Source organism: Cyrtonyx montezumae, unplaced genomic scaffold, assembly GCF_038088225.1.
Source record: "Cyrtonyx montezumae isolate F1298 unplaced genomic scaffold, pur_monq_1.0 scaffold_0, whole genome shotgun sequence".
NCBI classification, from domain to species: Eukaryota; Metazoa; Chordata; class Aves; order Galliformes; family Odontophoridae; genus Cyrtonyx; species Cyrtonyx montezumae.
Window position 1 is genome coordinate 30,882,083 of NW_027071824.1, and position 12,397 is coordinate 30,894,479.

A 12,397-nucleotide genomic window follows, 5' to 3' on the forward strand; every position below is an offset into this window, starting at 1 on the left:
TTGGTACATCTGGAAGCTTCCCTGCTGCATGCGTGGAAAATACAATAAGTATTTTTCTGTGAGTGGTGTGGGCTACATCTTGTGCTGTTTCAGTTGTTGTATGTGATCTTCATAAAGGAGAAATTTCAGGTACATAATACTCTTCACTGTCATGTGCTCACATACAGCCAAATTTAATTAATACTTAGAGCTGAACAAAGATAAGGCTTGTTAAACAGAAAATTTTCTTCTTTTGTTTAGCATTTCTTCAGTATTCAAAGAGCATATTAATGTGTGCTCTTTCATATTAATTAAAAAATGCTAACAGATTAGCTGATGGATACAGTCAGAGTTCAAAATTACTGTCAGAAGATGAAAAAAAAATCCAACCAACCTAACAGCTCATTGGAGTTGTAATCAGGTGGATGGCACTTCTTTCCAGCACTGCTAATTGCATCTTGATTTGTCCTGGAAGCTTTTGTGGCCCTTCACAAAAGAGGTATTTGCTGTTCCCTTGTGCCACTGCAAGGAGGAAGTGCAGGGGATGCTGCCTGGCTTATGTACCCTGGCAGCACCTGGGTCTGCAGGAGGGGGGAGAACTTGGTGCTTATTTCCATTAATTCCTTCTTGGATACAAACAGTGACAGGTATTTATTGTGTGCATGTGCACGCAACACTGTCAATTCAGTATAAAAGCTGTACCTTCTAGTTTATGGTACAGCCCCATCTCAGTTGCTGAATGCTTGATTCCTGTTTCTTGAGGAACAGAAAAATGGAGGGAAAATGGAGACCATTAGATCAGTACACGCGTCCTAGTCTGAAAAGTCTGCGTTTATACTTCTTACACTATCTGCTGCTGCTGAAGATCCCTGGTGTGCTAGATGCATCCTTTCCCTCCCTGTTATTTGTACCTGGCCTGTCAGAAGATGTTGCAAGGGAAATTGGAGCACCAGCAAGAATGCATGTAAAGGAGGATGGACCCTGAAAACCTGGCAAGTCATTGTTCTGGAGTTGGCTCTGCCATGTGACTGTCAAGCTTTGCAGCATCTTTGTGAGCTCCCAGTGTCTATGACAGGAGTAGCAAGGCAGATCTTGTCATGCCTGCTGAATGGCTGGAGCTTTTCCTGGGTCTGTCCACTGCTTTCATCTGAAATGAGTAACAAAAATCTGTAGTGTTTTCTAATCCTGTCAGTAAGGAATTTGATCTTCCATATGTACAGATGGAGTTGTGCATGCTCCATGTCCACTGTGAGTAAATGCAAAACTGTCTCCATAAAACAGTGTGTTAGTGGTGTAGAAAGATATCTGTTCCTGACCTGGAGTTAAAGGTAATAATTTTGTAGTCTTAACTTCTTAATTACCTAATTAAGGGTAAGAACTGGAGTATAAAGTATTTAAAGCTTTAGACTAACGATGTGACCTGTGTTTTGTTGGTGCCTCATGCCTAAAGCCGGTGTGGATGCAGGGGAAGGATTTTGTCTGTCAGGAGTGTAGGCAGTTCCTGTACCTAGTTCTAGCCCTTCTGTTGTGAATGTGATTTACAGATCATTGAAAAGACAGCAGTGATCAGTGCTGGGCAAGAAAAAATAATTGAGTCTTCACGGAGAAGCTTTCAGTGAAGAGTGCTCCCAGCACTACTTTTTTTTTTATTGATTTAATGTGAGCTACTGAATGAGCCTTTGCCTGTTGCTTCCAGCCCCCATCATTCCACCTCTTTTCTTCTGGCTCTTCTAAAAAAAACTTTTTTATAATAAGCATTGCAGAATTTGCTAGCTACTCTTGTTTTGGATCTGTTCCTGAAATGCCCAACACAGAGGTTGTGAAGTGTGCCCTTGACTCTGGAAAAGTGCCACAATGCAAGTGGCAACATCCTGCTCTTCTGGCCCTCCGATCTTCTTTACTTTTAATTTGCTAGTTCTCTGTGTGTGTAACCAATGTTATAGATGTCACCACTGAGGTATTTCCTACAGGCTGTGTGCTGAGGACTCATCTCTGTCCCTCAAATGTGCAATTGCCTCACATGCCTCATACTGCGCCTTGAGTGTTCTGTGCAAATTCATTAATTAGCACAAATGCATAAGCATATGTATATATAAAATATATTAATAGATATGTATATAAGTATATATTATATAAAGATGGCTTTGCTTCAGGCATTCAGATCCTGTTGTTTGAGCTTCTCGTACTTTGGCAGCAAGCTGATCACTCACTGAAGTGTCTTCGTAGAAGTGTGTTTTCAGAGTTTTGCATATTTATTTATTTTTGGAGAGGAGAGTGCCAGATAACAACAATACATGGTCCTGCTTACCTTTGACTAAGCACTTAATGTTGTCTGTGGTGAGCTGAGAGCAGGTATGGCGTTAGCTGCAAGTCAATACAGACACTTGTCCTGGATTGTGTTGTTCGCCTCAGTTACATCTGAGGAACTGTCCAGGTCACTTCATCTGTGAGGAGGTCTTGTTCACACCCTGCTTAAATTCTTACGTATTTTCTTGTGAGCTTGTGTTTGTTGTTTAGTTCTGCTCTCTTGCTTGATCCCTAAATTTGGCTAGTGTCCTTGCTGGCAGGACAAGTAACTTGTTGAATTGATGGACACAAGGGAAAGTAAGAGGAATTGGAGGAGCTCTGTGGTATATGGAACTGAACTCTGATAAGAGTACTTCAACTCTTAACTATCTTCATGCAGCTCTTTCTTTTATTTTTTTTTCCCCAAGGAGAAAGCAGATAGTTGTGCTTTTGAGAAATATGTATTTTGTACAGTATTAAAATCCAGGAGCTTGGTTGAGAAACTGCTGAAGAGCAATATTTGACATACAGGAAAGAAGAAACTTGCCTTCTACTGCCATTTCTGTGAACATCCTATCCTGTACTCCAGATGACTGCTGTGCTTCATCCAGACATGTTTTTTGAGACTTTCTGTATGGGCCTGGAAAAGAAGTACTTAACTTCCAGGAGTTTACCCTCATCAAATAAATGCTTCCTTCATCATCAAGCTCTGCTGATCCTGTGTTCCCTGAACTCGGCATCCCCAGGAGTTCTGGATTGCCCAACTTTGGTACCATTTTTCAGCTTCCTCCTTCCTGAATATTTAATTCTCCTGGAAGAAGCAAGATTGGGCTGCTGTTCACCTAAACTTGGCAGTAGCTCTACATCTTGCTTTGCCTTTTCTGTGCTGTGCATGCCTCTCCCAAATAGCCAGCTTCTCCTTGTATTTGGTTCCTTGTATGTAACCTTGTATGGTTCCTTTCCATGTGGTAAGGGGGCAAGGTCTGATGCTGTCAGGGTAAACAGCAGCAGTTTTACCAGCAGACAACATGCATGCTATTCTGGCAGGTGTGAAGGGCTGGCGAGGCTGTCTTGTCCTGACATTTGGTCACAGTCGGAAGAAAATAGGGGGGCAAAAAACTTGGGTTACTTTTTGTTTCTTTAGTTTGGACTCTGTGATGCTAATTGCCTCTATGTTAATAGAAGATAAATAAAAAACAGTTGTATAGTACGGTGACTCCACGCTGATAGATAAATTCCCACCACACTGCTCGTTCACTCCCCCTCCTGAAAGCAGTGAGGGAGAAAACAGGCTGCAAAGAGGTTCAAGGGTTGAGGTGAGGGCAAGGAGATCACTCAGCAGTTACTGTCATGGAGTAAACAGACTCAGTGTAGGGTGATTAATGTAATTTATTACTTAACTGACTAGAGCAGTGAGAACTAAAGGTGAATTAAAAACTTTTCCCTTCCTGCCCTACATCCATCTGCCCCCATTCACCCTCTTCTACCTCTTCCCTCTGAGCAGTAGGGGAGCAGGGAATAGGGGCTGTAGTCAATCCATGAAGTTCTGCCCCTGCCACTCCTTCACGGTTGCTGTCTGCCTCTGCTTCAGGTTGGGATCTTTCCCAAACTGATCCTGTGTGGGCATCCCACAGGCTGCAGCTCTCCAAGCACAGTCCCAATGCAGGTCTATATCACAGGGCCTATTCTTCAGGACTGGAGTGGTTTCTATGGTCTGCAGCTCTGGGCCGGGGCTCTCCGTGGGTTGCAGCTCCTTCAGACCTTATCCACTGCTGCTCCGCGGACTGCTCCGTGGTTGCACGTGGAGGTCTGCTCTGCGTGGTGCCCATTGGCTGCAGGGGGCAGCCTGCTCTGCCATGGCTCTCTCCTGGGCTACAGGGAGCTGCTGCTCTGTGCCTGAAGCACCTCCTGCACTGACCCTGAGGTCCCCAGGGCTGTTTTCTCTTATATTTCTCACTCCTCTCTCCCAGCTGCTGCTGTATAACAGTTTTCCTCTGCCTTAAAGCTGCTTTCCCAGGGGTACACCCACTGTCCTCTCATGGCTCAGCTGTGGCAGTGGTTGGTCCCTTTTGAAGTTGGCTTGGAGCCAACTCTGATCTGACAAGGGGCAGCTTCTGGGCTGTGCTCGCAGAGACCACTACCAAAATCTTGCTGTGTGAACCCAATATATATGTCAAGTCTCCAAGCTGGAAATCCTGAAACTCCTGGTAGATAGTATTCGTTCTTCAGCCTTTAAAACAGACAAATGGAGTGATCTCTCCTTTGGAGCTGTGTGGCTTACAAAATAAGCAGTTTAGGGGATGTGTGACCACTCAGGAAAGCTTTCAGGAATTCCTTTCCCTGTAGGGTATGCTCAAGTGTTTCCCCAGTCTGAGTCTTTTCTGAAGAGATGATGCTTTGGTAGTTGCCTTTAGGGGTGAGGGAGAAGGGATTCAAACCCTGATTAAGCATGAAGCACATAGGTAACAATTCAGACTTTTTTTTTGTTGTGGCATGCATACCTCTTAAAAGCAAATACACCTGTGGACACAGCCTTGCTGTTGCTGACTTTTGATGCCCACTGACTGGAAGAGCACAAGGACTTCCTGTGGCTTGTCTATATATTCCATATACAGAAACAGTGTTAAGATGAACTCTGATATGAAATACAGTGCTGCTATCTCTGCTGTTCTGATGGCAATTGAAAGGCATTTAGAGGCCATACAGAAACTACTGTAATATGACCTGTGCTTACTCTTCCCTATCCAAGAATCCGATTTAGATGAGAAAACGCAAGGAGTCATCATTGTATGCTTGTTCTTCCTTAACTTGCAGCAGAGTGTTTAAAGTGTTAGCACTTTATCAAAGAGTAAACATGAGCAAATGCTTTGTGTAGGCTTGAAACGTGCTTTTCTGAAAGTACTGACCTGCCTATAGTTGTAAGCATATACAATATTAGCTTAGAGTCGTGGAGTCTTCTTTTAAACCTAATCTTAGGACCTTTTAATCATGTGAATAGATGCTTGTTGACTTGTTCCCGAGACAGACATTTGAGGTTAGAGTCTTTTGTTTCATATCCAACTGAAAACTATTATTAAAGAACATTCCTATCTGTTTTTGATGCACTGGCTGGCCATCTTTTCCTAACTTGTTTAAGGGGTGTCTAATAGATGAGAGCTTCTTGGCAGCAATCTTAATAGCTTCTGAGAAAATGCATCAACTGGCCCTTTTGTTTTATAGAAGACTGCTGTAATTTTCAGCCATTATCCATAAGGAAATCAGTGTAGTTTATTAAACCAGCATCGTGGATTAAGAACTAAAGACCTCGTCCTTTTATCACTTAGAACTGTGTGACGTTGATGTTACCCATGAGGGACTTAACTAAGGCTGAGTGTTTGGGAGAAGTTCCTGTGAACTCTTAGAAATCAAGCTCTGACAAGATCAGGCTTGATTCTTGAAGATTAATTTTTAGCTTCTTTATAGCCTGTACAAAGAATGAGCAGCTATTCTTGGAGCTTGAGTAATGGAAATAGTCCTATCAGTATCATATTGAAAAAAACTCTTATGAAGAAGTTTGTGTGAGCAAACAAAACACTGAATTAGTGCTGTGGAGGAAAAATAACTTTCATTTAATCAGAAGAGAAGATTAATCTCTAGTTTCAGTACTTCTTAGAAAACTAAAATACAACCAATATCTCTAATGTCTTTTTTCTGGAAAGTTAGATTGCATTCATTTCAGTGGTACTGCTGAAGTATTGTAGTTTACTTGTAAAACATTTCATGGGAGCTTTACTAATTGAAATCTCATATCTGAAGTATGTGCATGAGGAAGAAATGAGTTTTAAATATTCCATTGTGGCTTCATCAAACAATAAAGCAGAAAATACGTTTTATCACAGTCAGCTTATCAGTGTCTCTTTTAATTCTGTGAGGCTTTGTTTTATAGACTCAACATGAAGTAAATGATGCACATAAAAAATATAGCATTTTAATGTAGCTTAACCACTGTTGCAGAGGAAAGAAAGATCTGATGTACTAGCATTCTGGTGAGTTCTTCCTCCTCACAGACTGTCAATCAACTGCTTTTCCTCTCCATAAGTACTGTCAATCAGCTGCTTACTACTGGAGATTTTTTGTTGAAATTATCTAGTACTGAGTTTCCAGGTCTCCACTGTAAGTAGGTCATGCTTTCGTTTTATTTGATGGGTGGTTCTTTCGATACTTTCTCCTCTCAACTTTGTGAATTAAAAAGTCTAACACAGAAAGCTTTTAATCGGTTCTAAGCAAGGACAGTGGGATAAAACCGATCTTTGAGCTTTCAGGCATTTTGCAGTTCTTTAAACCACTGTTTTCTTTTTTTCTTTCTGTCTAACAGTTTTAAATAAATTATCTAATCCTGATACTCAATAAAGTAATACAGTCTGAACTAGAGAAGTATTGTTTTTACTTTTTCACTCTATACTCATTCAAAACTTGGTTTTATTACCGTTTATTATTTCCCTCTGTTCAGTATTTGATTTTATCAAGACAGAGGGCTCCAGGATAAATCATTACAGTGATTCCTACTAGACAACGTTTCTCATTCTATTTAACTTACAGCAAAAAAAAAAAAAAAAAGGTATTCAGGCACAGCCGTGCTAATAATTTGCCTACCATCATAGGAAACATATCTGTAGCACACAGTTGGTCAAAGCTGGAAAAGTTTTTTACACATATAATGACAGGGCTTACTACAATGAACACAGGCCTGCTCTGCAATTCTGAGCTACAGATGGTGTCTGCTTTGTTATTGAGTAGCACAGCGAGATAAAGGGAACAATGTCCGTAATCCACAAAGGATGCATTTTAACTGCTAATAATAGGCTTGGGACTGCCATAAACACTTTATATAAATCATCCCACAACGCAGATTCTCTTTCTTAATTTTTGCTTCATATTCCTTGTGGTTGAAAACCTGGCTGAATATCTTCCTATTGCTTTGTAGCAATTCTTGTGTGTAAGCATATTCTTGTAGTACGCATAGTCAGCAAGGACAGTAAAATAAATGTTTCAGGACACTGATCTAGACTCACCACTTCACATAATGCGGTCTTGTATAAACGAAAAGGAAGGGCATTAAGATTTTTTTATCAGTTAATACCCTGAGATGCTGACAGGCGCTGTTTTATTATTGCCTGTGATTGACATATTTGGAAATACTGTCTCAGGGCTTCCTGTGTGGGCAAACTCTTCTGTGCCTCACAAGGAGAAATGGTTTAGGAAGGGTGCAGCATGGCGGCACCTCCTCCTTAACCACATTCAAAAGACTAGGGTATTGGTTACTGAGAGATTGTGTCTTAGTATTTTTTCTCCAAACAAGTGAGCCAAACAAGGTAGTGATGGCTGCAGAGGCTCAGTGTACTTTTTGACAGGCCAGTATACTTGGCAAGAGAACATTTCCTCTGGATTCTCAGCTGCTAAGGTTGGATCGGTCATTTCCAAAATTGTACAAACCTTTTTAAGTAACCTAAGAGCTGGTTTTCTGGAAACACTGCTGAGTCTTGGGTTAGTGCTGCTATTGATGTTTCCTTTCTGGGTTTATGGAGCATAACTGTCGGAATTACAGTGTCAAGGAATAATTGACCAAATTATATTGTGCATAGTCAAGCTTATATTCTGCTGCCAAAATCAGCAGGTATTTGGATGTAGCAAGGGAACAAGCTAGTAAGGCTGGAAGCTGCTGCTACCTCTTGGTTTGGGTGCATGGTTGGAACAGTGTGCAGAAGAAGGCAAAAATTCAAACATAAAGCTGCAAACGTTACATTTACTTTCAGTAGACAAGAATGAAGTCAGTGTGTACAGAAGTTTTTGTTTGTAACAACCTTATTCAAATGAAATGAGTCATCACTTTCTTCTGCAGTGGGGCAGAAAACTTCTGAATTTTTGTCTTCCTGTGGTAACATTGGAGTCTGAGGCTGTGTGCATACTGAAGAATAATGCTTAAAATCAGTAGAGCTGCTCCCATGTGTACCATCAGTGTGCTTCTCTGTTTTCTGGAATGGATATACGTGGTGATGAGTGTGTATTTAAAGACCCTTTCTTGATTATGCATGGGGCATACTAAGGAAAGTGACGCTGTGAAACATATTTCAATTTTTATTTATGTATAGTTTAAAACCATGCATGTGACGAAGAATTGCTCTGGGTTGCACTGAAGGCAGTGGGACCTCTGATACATTGGATTCTTTTCCTCAGTCAAGTAAAAGAAGAAAATATTGTTCTTAACCCTGCCAGTACTGTACACTTGTAGTTAAGCGTCCTAGTTTGCCAGTTTCATTTTGAACAGAAATCTCACAGTATCAGTCATTAAGCAAATGTGGCTTTAAAACCCAGCAGTGTTTTGAACTTTTGTATGTATATGCAGGTAAAGCAAACCCTTTGGTAAAGTTATCTGAAAGTAAATAGTCCAGAACAGAGTGAAAGTTGGAAACACCTTTTTAGGGTGTTGCATAATGTAGCCATTTGAGATTACCCAAACTCACATACACACACAGTTCTTTATAGTAATGTGGAGGGGTGCCCCCTCATTTGTGAGAAATTTATGGAGCAGTCTTGAATAGGAAATAAATTTCAGGTTAGAAAAAATACCAAACATTAAAGAGGGGCCATGGGACCATAATTAAAGAAGTATCATGCTGTGGGTGTGATAAAAGTACCAGCTGTGATACAGTTCTTTGGACAAAGTATCATTAGCACTTCCAGAAAAACATTCAGCAAACTTCTGTTGAAAGAGTGTTTTTTTGAGACTCGCAAGTTTTGGAGCTGCTCTTAAATATAGCATAGGCCACAGCATGTGTCTTATGAAGTACTGACAATGCAAAACATGAGTGGATTGTTTTGCTCATATTTTAGCAGTGAAGGTCTGACAGAGCATTACTCTGCATGGAACGGAGTCACACACTCATGTGTTTTGCAGAATTAGAATTGAAATGTGAAAATTTGTTTCCAAAGCCAAATGTAAATTTGATGCAGTAATATGATATTCTCTTTCCATGCTTACTCTTGTAAATATTTTAATCAGGCCTTACTCTAAATAAAGACATTAACTTTTGTTCAGATATTTGAATGTACAATGGGACATCTGTATTAATCTGTTTGTAGAAACAAATGCACTCTGTAACTACTGATACTATTTGATTTTGCAGGTTGACTTCTGAATTTTGGGTCTGAAGGTACCCTCTTGCTTTCTCAGCAAATCATGGACATCGTTGGCTTTCTGAAGTCTCAGTTCATTTGCCACCTGCTGATCTGCTACATATTTATAGTGTCAGGACTGATCATTAACTTCATTCAACTCTTTACACTTATACTTTGGCCAATCAACAAGCAACTGTTCAGGAGGATCAACTGCAGGCTGGCTTACTGCATTTCAAGCCGTAAGATTTTATTTTGTTTTTTGTTTTGTTTTAAGCTATTTCCGTATTTTGTCTTGAGGGAATTGTTAAAAAAAATTCTGAAATAGATGTCAAAGTAACATTTATAAAGATGACTGCTGCTTCCTACAGCACTTGCGTTTTTGTGAAGGGATGTATGCATTGTTGAAATATACTGTTCTGCTGAAATGTTTTGCTCTTTGATATTGGGATACTTGCTTGACTCAGAATAATGAAAACTGCCTCTCATTTGACTATCCATCATGTTTCATTAAGTCAAATGAGAAATAATGACCAAATAATAGCATAACTTGCTGACATGCACTGTCTGTTGATTTACACAGTTAACAAGTCATTTCTGATAGCGCTTTCAATATCTTTATTATGCTTGATTTTCTTTGTAAATCATCTTTGTAAAGCTTTCTTATGTGAATGCTATTCAGAAATAGGAAATAGTGTAAAAAAAAAAAAAAAAAAGGAAAGAGCACTGATTCATTGTGCTGCTTTCTTAAGCCACTTGTAAATTGTTCGCTTGATTAAGCATTTCAGACCTTAAGCTGCATAGCTCTATGTACTCAGTATAAGCATATAGTTTATATCATACAGTACAACAGGTAGCCTGTAAGTGTTGAAAGAAATTGAAGTCTCTAGGGCAGTGGAGAGCAGGTGCTCGGAATATAACTTGTAGAAAGGCCAAATCCATACAAGTGCTGGGAGACTTGACAGTTCAGTGACTGTTGACTAATCGTTACAGTGTGATGATTGAGATCTATGTCCTTTTATTCTTTGTTAATAGGAGGCAGGTAGAATCTCCACCCATCAATGGTGGATTATCAGAGCATCTGAGTAATATTAGTCTACTTACATATTTGTTTCAGAAGAGCTATGGCAGAGCTTCAGCAATGATTTATCTGAGTGTAATGTTACCATCAATGACAAGTAAGTTTTGGGTGGTTTCATATGGAGAAAACAGCTGTTCAACACAATGATTAAGAGCTTTGTTGCAGGTATTATTCAGCAAAATGGTTTCCTCCAGGCTACCTACTCACTACTAGGAACCTGATAAGGGGGAAGCATTATTAGTAATCATAGTTAACCACTTGAGGGAGAAATCTGCCACATATCTCAAATTGGAGGCTGTTGGAGATTATTTGTCTCTCATCAGTGAGTCTGTTGTGCAACTCTTCAAAGCATTGCTTTTTTAACAGACTTTTGATTCACATTTCAAAGCTGCATCAGGATGTATGATCCCAAATAAATTGGAGGTACTGTTCCTTTCTCACAGAAATAATGGAACAAGCGTAGTAAAGGAATTTCACATTTGTTTTCCACGTGTATGTCCCTGAAGTAGTGAGCTTGCAAGTAGTATTCATTTCTGTTTGTGAGCAGTGCCATGAATGTGGCCAAATTTTTACTTCTTTTCTGGTGGCACAGAATATGTCTGAAGCCATGGAATGTAGGAAACAGCACGTGTAAATTTTCCTTTAGGACAGAGGAAGTTTTGTACTGCTATATTATTTTTAATGCGATACCTTCTGTGCCATTCAGCCTTTTGGGTACTTTATGCAGAGACATCAGACTTGAGTGTCTTCAGATTGAAGCCATTCACTGCCCTCAGCATGGTCTCATCTATACCTAAGGCTGGTCACTGTGTAAATAAGAGCATGTAATACTGCGTGTTTGTGCTTGGTTGGGTAGATGGCTTTTTATTCGGGGCTGTTAATCTAGTTTTTAGTCTCCAGTGGAACAGGTTGTTTTGTGAGATTTCTGCCCAGTCGTGCTCAGAATCGACTAGCTCTTGGTTAAAGACCGTTATTTGAGCTTTGCAGCAGAGCTTTGCAAACTGGCAAATGACTCACCTTTATCTGAGTGATGTTTGAAAAGGGGAAAATGACAGTTGAAAAAGGCATTTGAAAGAACTGCAGTAGATCAGTTAGTCAAAACTGATGTGTTTTGTAGTAGTGTATGTGTAATGTAATGACTTTTTGGGGGCATTGGTGTGCTGATGAAGGAACACATAACGTAAGCTGCTGTGTCTGTGTAGGCCTGATGAATGTAACGGAAATTCAGCCTACCTTTTGAGATGCTGAAACTGCACTGTGGAGAATGTACAGAGGCCTGTGCTTTGCAGTGGTGATATGCATCTCATTGAGTGGCTGTTAAAGCCTGAAAGCCTGAATTGCTAAGTTGACCCAGTTGTTGGAGTTGGAGGAGAGCATATCACCCTCAACGTCATACCCTTGAGAAAGTATTCTTGTATTTTGAATGGTGGTGAAGTTTTCTTCTACCCCTTCTCTTCCCTTTCCCTTTCCTAGTATGGGAGTGTAACATTTTCATTTGTCCAAGTGCAGGGTCTGCTATCATACTGCATACTGGAAGCTAGTCTGTTCTTGTGGTTAATGTCTTGTCCTCACTGCAGTAGTTCAGCGAGTTAGAAATGCTTACATATCTACTTACTTGAGCTAGTCTGACTTAATTCAGATAAGTGTATTCATGCCCTAAGAAGGCCACGTGGAATGACTGTGATTTGATAGTTGAAGACAACTGTGAGCTGCTGCTTCTCCACTGTGAATATGGCAGTAGCTCTGTGTCTTCTTACCATACCAACTGGCAACCTAACGGGCTAATGTGATACAGTATAAACTATTGCTTATTGATTAAAGTTAGAAAAGAAGTAAAAGCTTGATATCCAGTTTGAATTTACAGAAGAAAGCATTTACTAGAGCAACAACTTGGTTTTA

General features: G+C 40.1%; 1 protein-coding gene across 1 annotated transcript in view; it reads left to right on the top strand.

Annotated features, from left to right (window-relative positions):
- The window catches only part of AGPAT4 (1-acylglycerol-3-phosphate O-acyltransferase 4), a 69,486-nt gene that overhangs the window by 5,070 nt on the left and 52,019 nt on the right, over positions 1 to 12,397 (top strand). Inside the window, exon 2 of the mRNA XM_065731161.1 lies at positions 9,429 to 9,659. Within this exon, the coding sequence (XP_065587233.1) occupies positions 9,482 to 9,659 (178 nt within the window). The 5' untranslated portion in view covers positions 9,429 to 9,481. The remainder of the gene's footprint in view (positions 1 to 9,428; positions 9,660 to 12,397) is intronic.